General features: G+C 43.3%; 1 protein-coding gene across 1 annotated transcript in view; it reads right to left on the reverse strand.

The window, feature by feature from the left end:
* cdh13 (cadherin 13, H-cadherin (heart)) overlaps positions 1-22602 on the reverse strand; it is a 518891-nt gene that overhangs the window by 275117 nt on the left and 221172 nt on the right. Inside the window, exon 5 of the mRNA XM_036954055.2 lies at positions 15952-16104. Within this exon, the coding sequence (XP_036809950.1) occupies positions 15952-16104 (153 nt within the window). The remainder of the gene's footprint in view (positions 1-15951; positions 16105-22602) is intronic.

A 22602-nucleotide genomic window follows, 5' to 3' on the forward strand; every position in this document is an offset into this window, starting at 1 on the left:
TCTCTCTCTCGCTCACTGTCTGTCTGTCTATCTGTCTCGTTGTCTCTCTCCCCTTCCCTCTCTTCATCTGTCTGTCTGTCTGTCTCTTTCTCTCTCTCTCTCTCTCTCTGTATGGCTGTCTGTCTCTCTCTTTGTCTCTCTCTCTCATTCTCTCCCCTTCCCTCTCTTCATCTGTCTGTCTGTCTGTCTGTCTGTCTGTCTGTCTGTCTGTCTGTCTGTCTGTCTGTTTGTCTCTCTCTCTCACTCTCTCTCCCTATCTCTCTGTCTATCGCTCACTGTCTGTCTGTCTGTCTGTCTGTCTCTTTGTCTCTCTCCCCTTCCCTCTCTTCATCTGTCTCTCTCTTTCTCTCACTCTCTCTCCCCTTCCCTCTCTTCATCTCTGTCTGTCTCTCTATTTGTCTCTCTCTCTCTCACTCTCTCTACCTTTCCCTCTCTTTATCTCTCTCTTTATATCTCTCTCTCTTCCCTTCCCTCTCTGTCTCACTCTCTCTCCCCTTCCCTCTCTATCTTTCTCTCTCTGTTCCTTTCCATTTCCATCTCATTAACATTATTTTTCACTCTAATTGAACTTAATTAGAAAATAATGTTCCACATTAAATCCTAGTGAACATGTTGCCCAGTCCGTTGAGCCATGTTCTTAACATTGACAGACTAATCTCCCGCGGGCAGATTCTGCGTGTAGACCGAAGAAACTGCCGGGACAGTTTTTAGATTTTCATTGGTTATTACGTATCGGGATTGGGCCAAGGCAGTGCTTAAACTGCTTCAGACCTGCGCCCACACGGATCGGAAGGTGGGGGGGAGGGGGGGGGGGGGGGGGGGTCTTTGGCTGAGAGTTTATTTTTGCAAGGGTGGAGACTTCGTGTTTGCTGGAACTCTTCATTTCAAACACGTATGAACACAGAAGTTAATCACGCAGCTGACCAAATCATGCTTGATTGTACTTCTGGGTTAAAGAGATTCTCAAGGTAGTCTTGTATACATTTTAGCCAGTAGTTCTGAAAGTAGCGTTCACGAGCCAAAAGTGGATCCTGAAAATGGTGTATTTCATCCCATATGTGCAGATATGTGCACCACGCCATCGCTCTCTTTCTCTCTCTAACTCAAATGGCGAGCTCATTGGCTAGAACCCAAATTGCTAGGGGGCTCACAGACTATGCATGTATGAACTACACATTGACACATCCAGGCGGGAGGTTTAAAGAAAAGACTTATTAGTTGCCAAAGTTCCAGACATTGTTCACAGGCAAATATGTATTACATTGTTTGCTTTGTTACTGCGTTAAATAGGCAGGTGTTAATCTGATTCTCCATCTCCGTGGGACTGACCTCTGAACACCACGAGACTTCGGATCTTCTACTCTGAATGTGATTCGTCTGGTACACAGACAGAAATAACAAGCATCTGTTGCATTTCTACAGTATATCATATACATCGCATACATTGATTTAATCTCTTCAGGCTGTGTCATTAATATGGTGATATAAAGTCACCTTGTGAGAATGCAGAACATTACCCAGCGAATGTTAATCAATCCTCATTAAAGGCCAGGGATGAGAGAGGGAGTTATTCAATAATGTCATCCCCTGCCCAACCTTGGCTGACATTACACTGTAACACTGATGTATTGACAAAGTCACTAAAGGCAGAATGAAACAGTTTAATTCCACATCAAAAACACGACATGGTGTGAACGAGCCGCTGTTGTCTAGATGTTCTGAATTGATTAGCAGCCGGTGAGTAAACAGACCAGTTTTGATCTACAGTAAACCCTTCCTCTGAGGTCGGAGAGAAGACCATAACCACAGTGCTACAGTAGGTCTGTGGCTGAAGCTAAAACCAGCTCTAAGACCAGAAAGAGAGGAGACCTCCAGACCCATTTGCCTTTAAGCTCTCTTTAGGGTAATGGAGATTTGAATCTACCTCTGAATATTTCATGTTTTATTTCCACACCATCCGTAAGCTATGAGGGGAGAAAGACATAAAGAATGTCACTGGAGCTAAACCCCCAGCACCAGTGGGCACTATAAAAAAAGGTGAATATTGTCCCAATTTTTTTCAGGAGTTGACCGTCCATAACAAGACAGAGTAGTCCCAGTCTGCAGACTGCTGTGTCAGGTGCTTTCCCCTCATTCTAAGTGATCAAGGGGACAGAGTGCTACTTTACTGTGTGTCCCTGGCGGCTACAGGGCTGCAGGCCTCAGACACACATAAAGAGAGAGGGGGGAGGGAACGGCTGCTTCAGCACTTTGGGTTACAATTTGGAACATTTATCGGCTTTTGGGATCAGAACTATTAGGTAGCGTAATTAGTAATGACCGGAACATAACTAGGAGGCAGAAATGAAAAAATAAACACCTGATAGTGTGGGCTATCAGCTGATCGATGATGTTGATGATTGATGATTGATGTAAATCTGCTAGTGAGAAAGCTTGATTTAAAAAAAAACTGATTGTGATTTATTATCAATGCTCTTAAATTCTTGAATAACAACTTCATAATATAATATTCATCATCTTCTAACTCATGATATACAGTATGGCTGGCTGGCTAGTGGCTTGTGTGGATATTTAGTGCATAGTACATGGTGGTTAGCTAGAGTCTAGACAACCTGTGTTGCTGCTGCCCTGACTCATGTGCAACTCCTGACTGAAGTAAGGACGGAGTTGGGTCAGAGGGCCGTTGATGCAGCCGCTCCTCTCTGTCTTTCTGCCTCTCTCTGCTGCGCGTATCAGCCAATTAGACCGAACATTTTGTATTATCAACTGTAAATCAAATAATATGCTGCTGTGGCAGTACTGTTGATATGTAAACTATGTAGCTCGTAGCTACACACACTCGAGCAGTGACCACATCTTAATCCCTGCATGTTTGGACACCGGTGCAGTGACCGTATCTTAATCCCTGCATGTTTGGACACCGGTACAGTGACCACATCTTAATCCCTGCATGTTTGGACACCGGTACAGTGACCACATCTTAATCCCTGCATGTTTGGACACCGGTGCAGTGACCGTATCTTAATCCCAGCATGTTTGGACACCGGTACAGTGACCGTATCTTAATCCCTGCATGTTTGGACACCGGTACAGTGACCACATCTTAATCCCTGCATGTCTGGACACCGGTACAGTGACCGTATCTTAATCCCTGCATGTTTGGACACCGGTACAGTGACCACATCTTAATCCCTGCATGTTTGGACACCGGTACAGTGACCACATCTTAATCCCTGCATGTTTGGACACCGGTACAGTGACCACATCTTAATCCCTGCATGTTTGGACACCGGTACAGTGACCGTATCTTAATCCCAGCATGTTTGGACACCGGTACACAGTGACCACATCTTAATCCCTGCATGTCTGGACATCGGTACAGTGACCACATCTTAATCCCTGCATGTCTGGACATCGGTACAGTGACCGTATCTTAATCCCTGCATGTTTGGACACCGATACAGTGACCACATCTTAATCCCTGCATGTTTGGACACCGGTACAGTGACCGTATCTTAATCCCTGCATGTTTGGACACCGGTACACAGTGACCACATCTTAATCCCTGCATGTTTGGACACCGGTACAGTGACCGTATCTTAATCCCTGCATGTTTGGACACCGATACAGTGACCACATCTTAATCCCTGCATGTTTGGACACCGGTACAGTGACCACATCTTAATCCCTGCATGTTTGGACACCGGTACAGTGACCACATCTTAATCCCTGCATGTTTGGACACCGGTACAGTGACTGTATCTTAATCCCTGCATGTTTGGACACCGGTACAGTGACCACATCTTAATCCCTGCATGTTTGGACACCGGTACAGTGACCACATCTTAATCCCTGCATGTTTGGACACCGGTACAGTGACCACATCTTAATCCCTGCATGTTTGGACACCGGTACAGTGACTGTATCTTAATCCCTGCATGTTTGGACACCGGTACAGTGACCACATCTTAATCCCTGCATGTTTGGACACCGGTACAGTGACCACATCTTAATCCCTGCATGTTTGGACACCGGTACACAGTGACCACATCTTAATCCCTGCATGTTTGGACACCGGTACAGTGACCACATCTTAATCCCTGCATGTTTGGACACCGGTACAGTGACCACATCTTAATCCCTGCATGTTTGGAAACCGGTACACAGTGACCACATCTTAATCCCTGCATGTTTGGACACCGGTACAGTGACCACATCTTAATCCCTGCATGTTTGGACACCGGTACAGTGACCACATCTTAATCCATGCATGTTTGGACACCGGTACCCGGTCCATGTACAGGGATGCTAGAGTGATGGAGGTAGATATGTATAGGGGTAAGGTGGCAGGGATACTAGAGGGATGGAGGTAGATATGTATCGGGGTAAGGTGACAGGGATACTAGAGTGATGGAGGTAGATATGTATAGGGGTACGGGGGCTTGGCAACAGTATAAAATCAAATCAAATTGTATTCGTCACAGGCGCCAAATACATACAACTTGAAATGCAACATGAAATGCTGACCCCCCCCCCCCCCCCCACACACACACACACACACTGAACTCAAGACATGTTGTGGCTGTCTTAACACGTGAGTAACACTCAACAGGACAGAACACTCAACATGTCACCTGGCTAAATGAGTGTGTTATTTACCACTCCACACTCTGCCTGCCCATCATCCTCCCACCAATCAGCACGCCGCATCCCTCACCTCCCGACCCCGAGCTCGTCACCATGGTGATGGTGGTGATGCTGAATAAATACTAAATAAACTAAAGTTTAAAAAAATATATATCAAAAGGTAGCACTACCCTCTGTAGCGCCTTATGGTCAGATGCAGAGCAGTTGCCATACCAGGCGGTGATGCAACTGGTCATGATGCTCTCGATGGTGAAGCTGTAGAACTTTTTGATGATCTGTGGACCAATGCCAAATCTTTTCAGTCTCCTGAGGGGGAAAAGGTGTTGTCGGGCCCTCTTCACAACTGTCTTGGTGTGTTTGGACCATGATCATTTGTTGGTGAGGTGGACACCAAGGATCTTGAAACTCTTGACCTGCTCCACTTCAGTCCTGTCAATGTGAATGGGGGCATGTCCGGCCCTCCTTTTTCTATAGCCTACGATCAGCTCCTTTGTCTTGCTCACATTGAGAGAGATGTTGTTGTCCTGGCACCACACTGCCAGTTCTCTGACCTCCTCCCTATAGGCTGGCTCATTGTTGTCTTGTCGGTGATCAGGCCTACCACTGTTGTGTCGTCAGCTAACTTAATGATGGTGTTGGAGTCGTGCTTGGCCATAGAGTCGTGGGTGAACAGGAAGTACAGGAGGGGACTGAGCACACACCTCTGAGGGGCCCCAGTGTTGAGAATCAGCGTGGCAGATGTGTTGTTACCTACCCTTACCACCTGGGGGCGGCCCATCAGGAAGTCCAGGATCCAGTTGCAGAGGGAGGTGTTAAGTCCCGGGGTCCTTAGATTAGTGATGAGCTTCGTGGGCACTATGTTGTTGAACGCTGCGCTGTAGTCAAAGAACAGCAATCTCACATAGGTGTTCCTTTTGTCCAGGTGGGAAAGGGCAGTGTGGAGTGCAATAGAGATGGCATCATCTGTGGATCTGTTGGGGCGGTATGCGAATTGGAGTGGGTCTAGGGTTTCTGACGTGATGGTGTTGACGTGAGCCATGACCAGCCTTTTAAAGCACTTCATGGCTACCGACGTGAGTGCAGCTTGCATATTTGCGTGTGCGCAGGTGTGTGGAGTCAGTACAAATGTACAGTGCCTTGCGAAAGTATTCGGCCCCCTTGAACTTTGCGACCTTTTGCCACATTTCAGGCTTCAAACATAAAGATATAAAACTGTATTTTGTGAAGAATCAACAACAAGTGGAACACAATCATGAAGTGGAACGACATTTATTGAATATTTCAAACTTTTTTAACAAATCAAAAACTGAAAAATTGGGCGTGCAAAATTATTCAGCCCCCTTAAGTTAATACTTTGTAGCGCCACCTTTTGCTGCGATTACAGCTGTAAGTCGCTTGGGGTATGTCTCTATCAGTTTTGCACATCGAGAGACTGAAATTTTTTCCCATTCCTCCTTGCAAAACAGCTCGAGCTCAGTGAGGTTGGATGGAGAGCATTTGTGAACAGCAGTTTTCAGTTCTTTCCACAGATTCTCGATTGGATTCAGGTCTGGACTTTGACTTGGCCATTCTAACACCTGGATATGTTTATTTTTGAACCATTCAATTGTAGATTTTGCTTTATGTTTTGGATCATTGTCTTGTTGGAAGACAAATCTCCGTCCCAGTCTCAGGTCTTTTGCAGACTCCATCAGGTTTTCTTCCAGAATGGTCCTGTATTTGGCTCCATCCATCTTCCCATCAATTTTAACCATCTTCCCTGTCCCTGCTGAAGAAAAGCAGGCCCAAACCATGATGCTGCCACCACCATGTTTGACAGTGGGGATGGTGTGTTCAGAGTGATGAGCTGTGTTGCTTTTACGCCAAACATAACGTTTTGCATTGTTGCCAAAAAGTTCAATTTTGGTTTCATCTGACCAGAGCACCTTCTTCCACATGTTTGGTGTGTCTCCCAGGTGGCTTGTGGCAAACTTTAAATGACACTTTTTATGGATATCTTTAAGAAATGGCTTTCTTCTTGCCACTCTTCCATAAAGGCCAGATTTGTGCAATATACGACTGATTGTTGTCCTGTGGACAGAGTCTCCCACCTCAGCTGTAGATCTCTGCAGTTCATCCAGAGTGATCATGGGCCTCTTGGCTGCATCTCTGATCAGTCTTCTCCTTGTATGAGCTGAAAGTTTAGAGGGACGGCCAGGTCTTGGTAGATTTGCAGTGGTCTGATACTCCTTCCATTTCAATATTATCGCTTGCACAGTGCTCCTTGGGATGTTTAAAGCTTGGGAAATCTTTTTGTATCCAAATCCGGCTTTAAACTTCTTCACAACAGTATCTCGGACCTGCCTGGTGTGTTCCTTGTTCTTCATGATGCTCTCTGCGCTGTTAACGGACCTCTGAGACTATCACAGTGCAGGTGCATTTATACGGAGACTTGATTACACACAGGTGGATTGTATTTATCATAATTAGTCATTTAGGTCAACATTGGATCATTCAGAGATCCTCACTGAATTTCTGGAGAGAGTTTGCTGCACTGAAAGTAAAGAGGCTGAATAATTTTGCTCGCCCAATTTTTCAGTTTTTGATTTGTTAAAAAAGTTTGAAATAACCAATAAATGTCGTTCCACTTCATGATTGTGTCCCACTTGTTGTTGATTCTTCACAAAAAAATACAGTTTTATATCTTTATGTTTGAAGCCTGAAATGTGGAAAAAGGTCGCAAAGTTCAAGGGGGCCGAATACTTTCGCAAGGCAATGTATATGTGCATATTATGTGTAAGAGAACAAATGATGATGGAGTGAGTGAGTGTTGGAGTGATAATGTGTGTGAGTGTGTAGGGCCCTGTGAGTGTGCAAAGAGGCAAACTATTGAAATTAAAGGTCAATAAAGATACAAGGTTAACTCAGATCTGTGTCGACTATGTTGTTAGCTATTTATCAGTCGTATTGCTTGGGGTGGGGGGCGAACTTGACAGTGTCACGGCAACTTGCGAGAGGTGGGTTCAGAGGAACAACAACAAAAACTGTGTGCAATAAATATGTGCCTGATGAGAGCCATAACTGATTCTACGTGCAACTGACATATTGGACTTTCCACTTTAAAAGTTCTATTCCGTTATCAGCTGAAATTGGTTAACACCCCTCACATCCCAGTGGGACAAAAGCATGTAAGCTTCGTACACACACACAGTTTGCACAACTTGTTCAAACTCAACTTGTTTTGTCTCTTGGTCTTCTTCCAGAGCCACAGACGTGGTGTTGAGCACACACTGTGTGTGTAATTAAGTAAGGAAGGGTATGAGTTACCCTGATGAGGCCATGGGCGGCCATGTGAGACCCCGGCAGAGAGAGAGAGCAAAACTGCACCACTGAACAGAGCAAAGCTGTGTGCCAACTGTCGAGGGCCTGAGGACCACAGAGGAGTGGGAGGCAGATCGATGGCGAACAAACAGCTGTTGGATACAGTGATTCCATTACTACCCTATAGTGGATCAAAACATTCCTTTTGGCAAATGTAAACAATATTGCCCCTCTGGTGGCTGAGCTTATGGTGACAGCAGGAGAGCAGCACCACCACACCGAGAAAACCTCAACTAGCTGGAAGGGGAGGAGAAATCACTGCTACTGTGTTCCTGAACTATGTGGAGGAAATCGTCAGACCCCAAGCTGCAGCACACTGTCAGATATGTCATCAGGAAAATATGCAGTAATGTTCTGTAGCAGCAATAGTACAGAGAGCGGGAACAGTGTGGTGCCTTAACTCATTCAAAGAGACAACAGCAAACCTATATTATTCCTGATGGATTATTGAATTTCTCTCTCTTTCACTATCTGTCTCTTCTCTCATTCCTAATCTCTCTCTCTTTCTCTCTCGCTCTCTTTTTCCGTCTCTCTCTCTCTTCCTCGCTCTCTTTCCCTTTCTCTTTTACTCCATACACACATATATATATATATATATATATATATACACATGTAATGAGAGTATGGAGTATATATATATATATACATATCGCTCTCTTACTGTCTTTCTCTCCATCTCCATCTCACTCGGTTCTCTCCTGTGGCTCCTCCTCCTTGTCTCTCATCGCCTTGCTGTCAGTATCTATGAGGCTGTGTAGACTGCAGTAAACTGGGGGATGAGGTTGTGCTGCCATTGTGTCATTCTACAGCGGCGTCTGGGAGCATCGAGGAATAAGGTCTTATCTGAGAGCAGTAATTTGATCTGGCATCGGGAGCATGTCTCTTTCCCCTGCTCCCCATTCTCTCAGCGTTCATGTGCCAGTCAACCCAGCTGGGAGACTCTGTAAAAACCTTTTTTTGTCAGCCTTTTGGTAGTGAGAAGGAACAACTATTATGAGTTAACCTTCCTTTCAGATAACAGGGAATTGGTTAGCCTTGTTGCCAGGAAGCTATTTCACAGTGTGCTGACCATACAGTACATGCACAACAAGCAGACACACACTCACACTATCCTGTCCAACAACATCAATGCGCTGCCAAAGATTGTTTAGGTCAACAGAGGCCAGACTATCTATAAAAGAACAGAGCATTGACTGGTCAGATACACATACTGACACACACACAGTCAAATATACACCTACATGCATAGCCAAACGTCCTCAAACACACCTTTTAAACTGTGTTCTATCTCAGAGTCTGGCTGTGTATCTGGCTACAGACGGATGTCCAGTCCTTTAAACTCTCCTCCAGCTCTCTCATACCTTCACACACCTCGACCAACGATAACAGCTCATTTATATCCTTATACCCAGGAGCTTCTGCTTGTTTTCATCTTCCCTAAATCCTCTATCTTCTTCAACTTCTTCTGTGTCTTGTTTCTAAGGAAATGGCTGTATCTCCAACTGTACAACTGTAAGTAATCATGAAATCCCTCTCAAGTCCTATACAGGAGTGAGTGACCTGCTCATGTGCTCTGTGCTGCACTGGGGATCAGACAGACTTAAAAAAAAAACACTCCAATGCATTTGGGAGCTCAGAGTCTCCAGGAACAGAGGAAGAGGCTACTGTCATCTGTCATCTACCCTGTGCCAGACTCCATCTGAGGGGGATTTACCAAGCCTGACATGGGTATGGGCATGGGGACAGGCTGCAGTCCAGCCCAATGATAATAGAGCCTTTAAAGGAGAACTACACTGCTCCAAAAGATAAAGGGAACACTACAATAACACATCCTAGATCTGAATGAATGAAATACTCTTATTAAATACTTTTTTATTTACATAGTTGAATGTGCTGACAACAAAAGCACACAAAAATGATCAATGGAAATCGAATGTCTCAACCCATGGAGGGTCTGGATTTGAAGTCACACTCAAAATTAAAGTGGAAAACCACACTACAGGCTGATCCAACTTTGATGTAATGTCCTTAAAACAAGTCAAAATGAGGCTCAGTAGTGTGTGTGGCCTCCACGTGCCTGTATGACCTCACTACAACGCCTGGGCATGCTCCTGATGAGGTGCGGATGGTCTCCTGGGGGATCTCCTCCCAGACCTGGACAAAAGCATCCGCCAACTCCTGGACAGTCTGTGGTGCAACGTGGCGATGGTGGATGGAGCGAGACATGATGTCCCAGATGTACTCAATTGGATTCAGGTCTGGGGAACCTCTTGCAGGAACTGCTGACACACTCCAGCCACATGAGGTCTAGCATTGTCTTGCATTAGGAGGAACCCAGGGCCAACCGCACCAGCATATGGTCTCACAATGAGTCTGAGGATCTCATCTCGGTACCTAATGGCAGTCAGGCTACCTCTGGCTGTGCAGCCCCCCAAAGAAATGCCACCCCACACCATGACTGACCCACCGCCAAACCGGTCATGCTAAAGGATGTTGCAGGCAGCAGAACGTTCTCCACGGCGTCTCCAAACTGTCACGTCTGTCACATGTGCTCAGTGTGAACCTGCTTTCATCTGTGAAGAGCATAGGGCGCCAGTGTCAAATTTGCCAATCATGGTGTTCTCTGGCAAATGAAAAATGTCTTGCACGGTGTTGGGCTGTAAGCACAACCCCCACCTGTGGACGTTGGGCCCTCATACCACCCTCATGGAGTCTGTTTCTGACCATTTGCGCAGACACATGCACATTTGTGGCCTGCTGGAGGTCATTTTGCAGGGCTCTGGCAGTGCTCCTCCTGCTCCTCCTTGCACAAAGGCGGAGGTAGCGGTCCTGCTGCTGGGTTGTTGCCCTCCTACGGCCTCCTCAACATCTCCTGATGTACTGGCCTGTCTCCTGGTAGCGCCTCTATGCTCTGGATACTACGCTGACAGACACAGCAAACCTTCTTGCCACAGCTCGCATTGATGTGCCATCCTGGATGAGCTGCACTACCTGAGCCACTTTTGTGGGTTGTAGACTCTGTCTCATGCTACCACTAGTGTGAAAGCACCGCCAGCATTCAAAAGTGACCAAAACATCAGCCAGGAAGCATAGGAACTGAGAAGTAGTCTGTGGTCCCCACCTGCAGAACCACTCCTTTATTGGGGGTGTCTTGCTAGTTGCCTATAATTTCCACCTGTTGTCTATTCCAGTTGCACAACAGCATGTGAAATGTATTGTCAATCAGTGTTGCTTCCTAAGTGGACAGTTTGATTTCACAGAAGTGTGATTGACTTGGAGTTACATTGTGTTGTTTAAGTGTTCCCTTTATTTTTTTGAGCAGTGTATAAAGACCATGATTAAATTAGAGATTTCTTGCATCGAATGAGAGGGAGAGAGATGGAGAGAGAGAGAGGAGAGGGAGGAGAGAGAGGATAGGAAGGAGAGTGTGTGAGAGATTGCTAGATATCAATTCTACGCTTGCTTAGACAGAAAGATGAATGTTCTGACACAGGAAGTATCACATGGACGAACTGTGTCGGTGTTTTAAACTTTTGTTTTCATTTGTTGTTGTTTACATGAGCCTGCGTTTATTTGTATGAGTGCATTCGGTTGTGAATTAATAACATTCTAAATCTGTTCTTCATTTCTGTGTATGGTGGTAGCAACTGAACAGCAGTAAGTCAATGATTTGGGTAAGCAGCAGAAAACTGCAAATACAATTACTATAATAGTGCAGAGGTTAAAAACTACGAATCATGGGAAGTTGCTGATCCCGTCTCATCGTTGTCTGTTGTCTGTGTTGTTCTTCTATACAGTATCTCCCTCCTCTCAACTCTGAATATTGTCTGAGTGTTTCATAACAGCGGAAAGCTTGTGGTTCCTTCCTCACATTTCAGACCATTAACAATACAATGCGTCAGTCTAGAACAATCAACGGTCCTGTTTACAGCAGAGATTAATAAATAACAACATCCTGTTAGAGACTCCCTCCTGAGAGAGAGAGAGAGAGAGATAGAGAGAGACAGAGAGAGAGAGGAGGAAACAGAATGCTGTTGTGGGATCTGGTAAACAGCCTGTATAGAGGATAAATGATTGGCATGAGGTCATAGCCCAGTGGGGGTGAGAGAGAGAGAGAGAGAGAGAGAGAGAGAGAGAGAGAGAGAGAGAGAGAGAGAGAGAGAGAGAGAGAGAGAGAGAGAGAGAGAGAGAGAGAGAGAGAGAGAGAGAGAGAGAGAGAGAGAGAGAGAGAGAGAGAGAGAGAGAGAGAGAGAGAGAGAGAGAGAGAGAGAGAGAGAGAGAGAGAGAGAGAGAGAGAGAGAGAGAGAGAGAGAGAGAGAGAGAGAGAGAGAGAGAGAGAGAGAGAGAGAGAGAGAGAGAGAGAGAGAAAGAGAGAGAGTGTGTGTCTGTGATTGCTGCTGTGAGATGGGCTGAATTAGCAGCCATATAATTATCCCTGATGTGATGCTACTGGATCATCCGGAAATGCAGTTATTCTGCCCTGATACAACGAAATTAGGTGATGAGTGCTTCAACACTGAAGTCACTGTGTGTCTGTCCGTTTCTGTTTCTCTCTGTGTGTGTGTGTGTGCGTGTGCGTGTGTGTGTGTGTGTGTGTGTGTGCGTTACGGAAAAGTCACGTGAAAGCCCCAAACGTTGCATCTGTGTGACTGATAGAGCAGTTAGCGTGGAGCTCCAGTAGCACAATGTGTTATGAGTGGGCCAGGCAGGCTCTAAAACATAGCAGCCCAGAGCAGGGGAGGCAATGGATTATCATAATGCTGCCGCTCCTGGGAATCAATCCATGACTCATTTCCACATTTCTGAATGAATTTGGGCAGTGCATTGGTAGCAGACCAAGAGGGAGAGAGAGTAATTGCATGCTATCCTTTTAGCAATGTTTTCTCTGGATCTAATGTGACTAACAGTGCAACATCCAGCAGCAAGCATGTAATGACAACAGACCATATGGAAGTAAGCAACTAAATACAAACAGCACCTTCCAATGAAAGAGTCAACACCTAAACCACTGATTTGTCATAACTTAAACCATCGAACACAGACAACTACACAACTCCTCAGACACTCACGCAGGTGGACACAGTCACACTCCTTAAAAACCTCTTAAAAACCTCTTAGAGCTCTAGGGGCGCTATTTCATTTTTGGATAAAAAACGTTCCCGTTTTAAGCGCGATATTTTGTCACGAAAAGATGCTCGACTATGCATATTCTTGACAGTTTTGGAAAGAAAACACTCTGAAGTTTCAGAATCTGCAAAGATTTTGTCTGTAAGTGCCCCAGAACTCATTCTACAGGCGAAACCAAGATGATGCATCACCTAGCAGAATTTCTGAAGCTCTGTTTTCCATTCTCTCCTTATATGGCTGTGATTGCGCAAGGAATGAGCCTACACTTTCTGTCGTTCGCCCAAGGTCTTAGCAGCATTGTGACGTATTTGTAGGCATATCATTGGAAGATTGGCCATAAGAGACTACATTTTCCAGAGGTCCGCCCGGTGTCCTTTGTCTAAATTTGTGCGTAATCTTCAGGTGCAGGCATTTTCTCCTGGGATTCAGGAGAGAAAGCATGTTTCCAAGAACGATGTATCAATGAAGAGATATGTGAAAAACACCTTGAGGATTGATTCTAAACAACGTTTGCCATGTTTTCAGTCGATATTATGGAGTTAATTTGGAAAAAAGTTTGCGTTTTGAGGACTGAATTTATGGATTTTTTTTGGTAGCCAAATGTGATGTATAAAACGGAGCTATTTCTAATACACAAGGAATCTTTTTGGAAAAACTGAGCATCTGCTATCTAACTGAGAGTATCCTCATTGAAAACATCAGAAGTTCTTCAAAGGTAAATGATTTTATTTGAAGGCTTTTATGTTTTTGTTAATGTTGCGTGCTGGATGCTAACGCTAATGCTAACGCTAAATGCTAACGCGAAATGCTAACTCTAGCTAGCTACTTTTACACAAATTATTGTTTTCCTATGGTTGAGAAGCATATTTTGAAAATCTGAGATGACAGTGTTGTTTACAAAAGGCTAAGCTTGAGAGATGGCATATTTATTTCATTTCATTTGCGATTTTCATAAATAGTTAACGTTGTGTTATGCTAATGAGCTTGCTGATAGATTTACACAATCCTGGATACAGGGGTTTTTTCATAGCTAAACGTGACGCAGAAAACGGAGCGATTTGTCCTAAACAAATAATCTTTCAGGAAAAACTGAACATTTGCTATCTGAGAGTCTCCTCATTGAAAACATCTGAAGTTCTTCAAAGGTAAATGATTTTTTTGAATGCTTTTCTGTTTTTTTGTGTAAATGTTGCCAGCTGAATGCTAATGCTAAATGCTACGTTAGCCATCAATACTGTTACACAAATGCTTGTTTTGCAATGGTTGAGAAGCATATTTTGAAAATCTGAGATGACAGTGTTGTTAACAAAAGGCTAAGCTTGAGAGCTAGCATATTTATTTCATTTCATTTGCGATTTTCATGAATAGTTAACGTTGCGTTATGGTAATGAGCTTGAGTCTGTATTCACGAACCCGGATCCGGGATGGGGAGATCAGAAAGGTTAATCAAAATCTACATTTAACTCAAGTGAAATGGCAGTGGTTTAAAGACTTACCTCGTTAAATAAAGGTTAAATAAAATCAATTTAAAAAAAAATGATGTGTGCATACTTGCCAGTGGGGACTGAGATTGGAGGCTGTGTGTGCATGTGTGTGCGTGTGTGTGCATGTGTGTGTGTGTGTATTCAGACCATTTGCTATGAGTCTCGAAATTGAGATGTTTCTACAACTTGATTGGAGTCCACCTCTGGTAAATTCAATTGATTGGACATGATTTGGAAAGGCACACACCTGTCTATATAAGGTTCCACAGTTGACAGTGCACGTCAGAGCAAAAACCAATCCATGAGGTCGAAGGAATTGTCCGTAGAGCTCCGAGACAGGATTGTGTCGAGGCACAGATGTGGGGAAGGGTACCTAAAAATGTTTGCAGCATTGAAGGTCCCCAAGAACACAGTGGCCTCCATCATTCTTAAATCAACAAATACAGGTGTGCCAAGCTTGTAGAGTCATACCCAAGAAGACTCAAGGCTGTAATCGCTGCCAAAGATGCTTCAACAAACTATTGAGAAAAAGGTCTGAATACTTATGTACTGTAAATGTGATATTTCAGTTTTTTATTTTTAATAAATTGTGCTTTGTCATTAGGGGGCATTGTGTGTAGACGTACGAGCGGGATTTTTTTTTTTAAGTAAAGGGGTCTGTAAATGCACTGTATGTGCTTGCGTGTTGTGTGTAGCTGGGGAGAGCTCAGGAAAGAGATGTAAATGTCAAGTGCTTGGCTGTGTCTCTGGTTTAATCCCACCTGGGCCTGCTGTCTCCCTCTGCCCCTCTCTCAGAAGCCTGCTCCTTCCTTCTACTTCACCACCAATCAAACACCCCAGACACTTATGTTTAGCCACACACTCCATTGACAGTCATTAAAAAAGCAAAGTCTCATCTACGAACATGCACTCAACTAACTAGACTTGTGTCTATCACTGCAAGTGGGATACAATCAATTGTGTGTGACTTGAAGAAAGAATCACTCTCTTTTGCAAGGAAATGCTTTAGTCAGGAAGACACCCCAGAGGCATTTGAATAAACTAGATTCCCGCAGTCTTCTTATGACTCTTTTATCACAAACCTTCAACTTGTGACTGATAGCATCAAGTCACCCATGAGAGAATTTGTGTCCATTTTCTCTCAGACAGATTCTGCCAGATAGATTCCAGATCTAGGCTGTGAATATAAGTCTGTAGTTGAAACCCAAACACCTCTACTTTCTCTCTAATGTTACGTTTTACACATATTTTGTTGTACATGAATGAATAAAAGCATCAGGAGATGGAATCAAAATGTCTGTCTTTCTTTCTGCTGTGTGAGGTATGTACTCACCGTGTAGGAGCTGATGGCCTCTCTGTCCAGCTCTTGGCTGACGGACACCTCTCCGGTCACCCTGTTGATGGTGAACACACCCTTGGGGTCCTGGTCAGCACCGGACCCAGTCATATGGAAGATGTGGTCATTCTCCATGCCCGGCGACATCACCTGGAGTCACACAAAACAACAAGCCGTCATTAGCAAATTGTCAGTATTAAATCGTAACTGGCTGTATTTCTTCCACTGAAAATATGGATCATGTATTCCTTACATACTGTATGTATTCAAATGATGCAAAATCTTCCAAGCAAATGTCCTAGTAACACCAAAACACGACTGCTTTCAGTTAAGTGTGTGTATCAGCAGAACAATTCAGATGAGAACATGGTTTGGCCATATGTGTAATCAGATGTGTAATTGATGTGTAATCAGATGTGTAATCAGATGTGTGACCGGATGTGTGACCGGATGTGTGACCGGATGTGTAACCGGATGTGTAATCAGATGTGTAACCGGATGTGTGACCGGATGTGTAACCAGATGTGTAATTGATGTGTAACCGGATGTGTAATCAGATGTGTAATCAGATGTGTGACCGGATGTGTAACCAGATGTGTAATTGATGTGTAACCGGATGTGTAACCGGATGTGTAATCAGATGTGTGACCGAGTGTGTAACCGGATGTGTAACCAGATGTGTAACCATGTGTGTGACCGGATGTGTAATCAGATGTGTGACCAGATGTGTAACCGGATGTGTAATCAGATGTGTAATCAGATGTGTAACCAGATGTGTAATCAGATGTGTAATCAGATGTGTAACCAGATGTGTAATCGGATGTGTAATCAGATGTGTAACCAGATGTGTAATCAGATGTGTAATCAGATGTGTAATCAGATGTGTAATCGGATGTGTAACCAGATGTGTAATCAGATGTGTAACCAGATGTGTAATCAGATGTGTAACCAGATGTGTAATCAGATGTGTAATCTGATGTGTAATCCGATGTGTACTCACAATAAGCTAGCAAAGGCAGCAACATCCACAGGTCCCAGCAGAAGGAGGAAGGTTAAAGGCAAAAGAGATCAGAGGATGTTAGATTCACACTGCACTGCACACTCACATGCCCATGCAAGGCTGTACATGTCAAACCCAGACTGGTTTGACATGTAAAACCAGTGCTTACTGACCGTTCACAGATCTGTTTGTGCTGTATAACCAACTCATATCAAACACCATAGGTGTTGGCAAGATGCTACAGACAGATCTGTAACCAGGCCACAATGTCTATGATACTGTGTGCAGGGGTGAAAGTAGAATTCATTCAACCTCTCACAACATATTTCCATCCTCCAAACAGTGGTGAATGGAAGAGACATCTGTTATACAAAACACCAAAAAGTGTAAAGGCATTTGGTGATTGTATTTAGGCTAGAATTTTTGCGTCCACTGCCTTGGTTAAATGTCTGTTTTCATCTAACCACATCTAATTTTGGAGCATTGGCTACAACACACATTTTTCATGCCTCTGACTCTGCGGTAATATTAAAAAGTGGTGTAACAGCCAACAGTTTTCTTAACATTTTGTTATAATTATTGTGATAGGCTCATGTTTTACTGGTACCGCGTACCCCCACTATTTACAGTCTTTTGCCGGGACGCCATACTGGACCTCCTTACTTTCACCCCAGACTATATGAGGATATACACTATATTTAAAAAAGATGTATGTCCTTCAAACCTAACCTTTTACTGCAATGGGCTTAGTCAGGGTCACACAAAGTGATTCTTGGTAGTCTTTAACAAATCAACTTTGAAACAAAAGTATCCACCTCACTCACACACATGGTTATGGGCTTAAAAAAAGCAGACACCTGTACCACGTCAGATACAGAGTTTAAATGTATTACGTTTGGAGTTTGCATCCCGATATTACACTTTATATACATCACAGAAGACTGAATTATAACAAAACTGTTTCAAATAGAAACACCAGATTTTCTGTGTGTTTAAAAAAAAAAGTTGATTAATTATGAAATGATAAAAAATGAGTACCATTCCATCCATGAAGCCACTAGAAAGTAAATGTGTCATTTGACTGCAGTAAAGGGCTACAGAAAGGTTATGGGTAGGTCATTCGTTAGTTTCAAACACAGATCCAATTGATGTTATGCCGTTTGACATTTTTCCCAGAAGATCCTTGATGTCTTTTAGCCAACGGACGATGCCTGTAGAATGTAGAACATATGTTGTCCTAACCCATGAGCAGCAAAGCACATATGTTCTGTGTATTTACAGTAAATCATGGGGCTGTTTAAGGACATTTTGGAAGGACTTCTCACAGAGAGTTCACTTGGGGAATCAGTATATTCACACACAGCTACAGAATAGCCCATTTGAATACAACCATTCCGTACCAGCTACATTATACTCTCACAATGGACTATGCACCCTAAAAAAGGACCTGCATTTATTTAACAACAAACAAAACACAGCACATACAGTACCAGTTAAACATTTGGACACACCTACTCATTCAAGAGTTTTTCTTTATTTTTAATATTTTCTACAATGAAGAATAATAGTGAAGACATCAAAACTATAAAATAACACATATGGAATCATGTAGTAACCAAAAAAAGGGTTAATAAACAAATCAAAATAGATTTAAGATTTTAGATTCTTCAAAGTAGCCACCGTTTGCCTTGATGACAGCTTTGCAAACTCTTGGCAATCTCTCAAACAGCTTCATGAGGAATGATTTTCCAACAGTCTTGAAGGAGTTCCCACATATGCTGAGCACTTGTTGGCTGCTTTTCCTTCACTCTGTGGTCAGACTCATAATCCCAAACCATCTCAATTGGGTTGAGGTGAGGTGATTGTGGAGGCCAGGTCATCTGATGCAGCACTCCATCACTCTCCTTCTTGGTCAAATAGCCCTTACACAGCCTGGGGTTGTGTTGGTAATTGTTCTGATGATAGTCAAATGATAGTCCCACTAAACTCAAACCAGATGGGGTGGTGTATCGCTGTAGAATGCTGTGGTAGCCATCCTGGTTAAGTGGGCCTTGAATTCTAAATAAATCACTGACAGTGTCACCAGCAAAGCACCCCCACACCATCACACCTCCTCCTCCATGCTTCATGGTGGGAACCACACATGCAGAGATCATCCGTTCACCTACACTGCATCTCACAAAGGCACGGTGGTTGGAACCAAAAATCTCAAATTTGGACTCTTCAGACCAAAGGACAGATTTCCACCGGTCTACTGTCCATTGTTTGTGTTTCTTGGCACAAGCAAGTCTCTTCTTCTTGTTGGCATCCTTTAGTAGTTGTTTCTTTGCAGTCATTTGGCCATGAAGGCCTGATTCACACAGTCTCCTCTGAACTGTTGATGCTGAGATGTGTCTGTTACTTGAACTCTGTGAAGTATTTATTTGGGCAAACATTTCTGAGGCTGGTAACTCTAATGAACTTATCCTCTGCAGCAGAGGTAACTCTGGGTCATCCTTTCCTGTGGCGGTCCTCATGAGAGCCAGTTTCATCATAGCGCTTGATATTTTTTGCAACTGCACTTGAAGAAACTTTCTAAGTTCTTGAAATTTTTCAGATTGACTGACCTTCATGTCTTAAAGTAATGATGGACTGTCGTTTCTCTTTGTTTATTTGAGCTGTTCTTGCCATAATATGGACTTGGTCTTTTACCAAATAGGGCTATCTTCTGTATACCACCCATACCTTGTTACAACACAACTGATTGGCTCAAACACATTATGAAGGAAAGAAATTCCACAAATTAACTTTTAACAAGGCACACCTGTTAATTGAAATGAATTCCATAAAGCTGGTTTAGAGAATGCCAATAGTGTGCCAAGCTGTCATCAAGGCAAAGCGTGGCAACTTCGAATAATCTAAAATGTAAAATATATGGTGGATATAATATAATGGTGGAGTTTTCCTTTCAGAGCCATTGTTACAGTTACTGCTCGAAGAGAAAATCCAACTGGGCTTGTTTAACCCCTGCACCAAATCTGTAGCTTGCTTCAGCACTACAGTACCTACAGGAAAGCATAGGAACAACAGTTTGCTGACTTCTACAGGTTTCAGATATTACAAATAATAGATCAGCTTTCAAATCGCACTGCCTTCTAGAGTTAGTCTGGGGGGTGACGGATAAAGAAGGTCTTTATACGTGTGTTGGTTCTCAGAACAGACAGCAGACTGTCTCACTGTCTCTATGACAATGAACACAACTTGAACTACTAATACAGCCACATCATTACTTAGGCAATGAAAGCAAACTGCCTCTTTCAGGGACATTTCCATGTCATCAAAACAGTCTCTGGCCCCTACTCGAGCTGTTGTGGTGACTGTATTACCGCCACACCAATAGTCATTAGTCATGACTGCAGTAAAATTCCACAATTCACTGTAATCTTCTCTTATGCACTCTGGACATGTTTTAATAGTACCCAACTCGCTAATGATCGTCATGTTGCTAATGGCCTGGTACTCAGCGCTCTATTGTCCCTCTAACCACACTGACATCCTGAAAATGTAATCTAAAATCACATCAAACACTTATCATCAAAACAGTATCATGCTTTTAAAACTCACTTCACTGTGATCGATCCATTTGAAGAAAGAAGTTCAACTACAGGTTGAAACTGAGTGGAAAACATTGTCGTGGTGGATGTTGTTTCAAAGCCTAACACAACCAAATGGACAGCGCTTTCTAAGGTGATGACTCATTCAAAACACCCATACTGTTAGAGCTTATGCATACGCCTATATTTGATCAAGCCTGAGAAAAAAAAGGCTGAATTAAAATAATGACTGTGCCGTTATACAATACATAGCCTTCCGCATATCACGCACAGCAGAAAAACAACAACTATTTAACATGTCTTTGGTACGTAATTGGTCTAGCCTATATTTAAACAAATTCTAGTATTTGCCTTTGAGTGTGGACTGTATTATTATACATACTGGATGGACTGGTTATCTTATGCTACGCTCCAACATTACTATCCATGAGTCTGGGAGAGAACCTACAGGCCTAGGTGATGCTGTTGGTTCATTGATTGTGCAGGGCGGCTACAGAGTAGGCTGGTTAGCCTACAATTACAGTGAATTAGTATTTGATTTTGAATAGCCTAGTAATAGGTATTTTTCTCTATAATTAATTAATTAATAGGCTGACACATTACCTTTAGCTACAGAATATCTCATCACTGTTCGCTTCCATCTCCCCCTCTCTCTCCTTCATTCCTTTCTCGAGTGCACACAGTGAGGGTCTGTCAACAGTTTAATTGAAAAATGTTTCATTGTGAAAACATGTTTCCAAACAGATTTCACTTGGTTTCCCAATTAAGCACTGGGTAGCTGCAGCAACATGGTTGGCGAGGCCATGGCATACGGAATATTACCTGTCGTGCAGCGAGAGGCTGCATAATCCTCAAACAGTGGTTGTTGCGTGGAGTGAAATAAGCATTCTGATCAGCCCAGACATTTCTATATGCAATCCCATGTGAAGGCATCGTTCTGATGGTTGCCACTAAAAAGAGGAGGATCCCAGCTGCTACTATATTTATTTCTCAACTGCTCATATTACGCACATTGCTCCGCTATTAAACCAGTGTAGCTTACCCAACACGATTGAAAAGGGAACTGTGGAAAAGCAGCCTCCTTTCCCTATTCCAGTGCATAAGGATGACATGTATTTTTCCCCTGCCCCTGTTCCTGCCCATTTAATAATGGGACATAATAAATCAAATCTAATTTTACATATTAGAAAAGACAAGATTAAATTGAGAATGGTTTGATGGGTGCAAATATGACCAATTGATGTGAGATCAGCGTGTGCAGCCTGAGGCATGCTTTTTTGTGACTTTCTCAAATCATCAATAGCCTATAGTCGCACCATGCAGCTCATATTTGTTTTAATTTCTAATTACAAAAGTTTGTCTCATTCACAGCTGTTAAGAACTCTTTGAAGATTAGTCCACATGAGGACTAAAATAGATCCTAATCAAATCAAATCAAAACGACAGTTGCCGAATAACTCTAAATCTAGTGTAATGGTACAGGACCTATCTAATAGGCCCAATTAAATGACAGATGCATATAGGGGTTGTATAGCTAGTTCCGGAATATGAACTCATCATGGCCAGAAAAGATGAGGCATTTATTCAGCAGTGGTTATGATATCTGTATTATGTATTATGCTTATAAATGAAACATTGGGCTCTGATCTGTTTCACCTGTCCTTGTGATTGTCTCCGCTCCCTCCAGGTGTCGCTTATTTTCCCCAGTGTATTTATACCTGTGTTTCCTGTCTCTCTGTGCTAGTTCGTCTTGTATGTTCAAGTCGACCAGCGTGGTTTTCCTGTGCTCCTGCTTTTCTATTCTCTTTTACTAGTCCTCCCTGTTTTGACCTTTGCCTGTTTTTCTGGACTCCATTCCCGCCTGCCTGACTATTCTGCCTGCCCTGACCTGGAGCCTTACTGCCATTCTGTACCTCTGAACTGGTTTTGACCTTTTGCTAGTCCACGACCATTCTCTTGCCTACCCCTTTTGGATTGTTAATAAACATATTGGATTCTAACCGTCTGCATCTGGGTCTCACCTTGTGCCCTTACAGTATACACTGTCTACTCTAG

Source organism: Oncorhynchus mykiss, chromosome 2 (assembly GCF_057628025.1).
Source record: "Oncorhynchus mykiss isolate SJ-2025 chromosome 2, ASM5762802v1, whole genome shotgun sequence".
NCBI classification, from domain to species: Eukaryota; Metazoa; Chordata; class Actinopteri; order Salmoniformes; family Salmonidae; genus Oncorhynchus; species Oncorhynchus mykiss.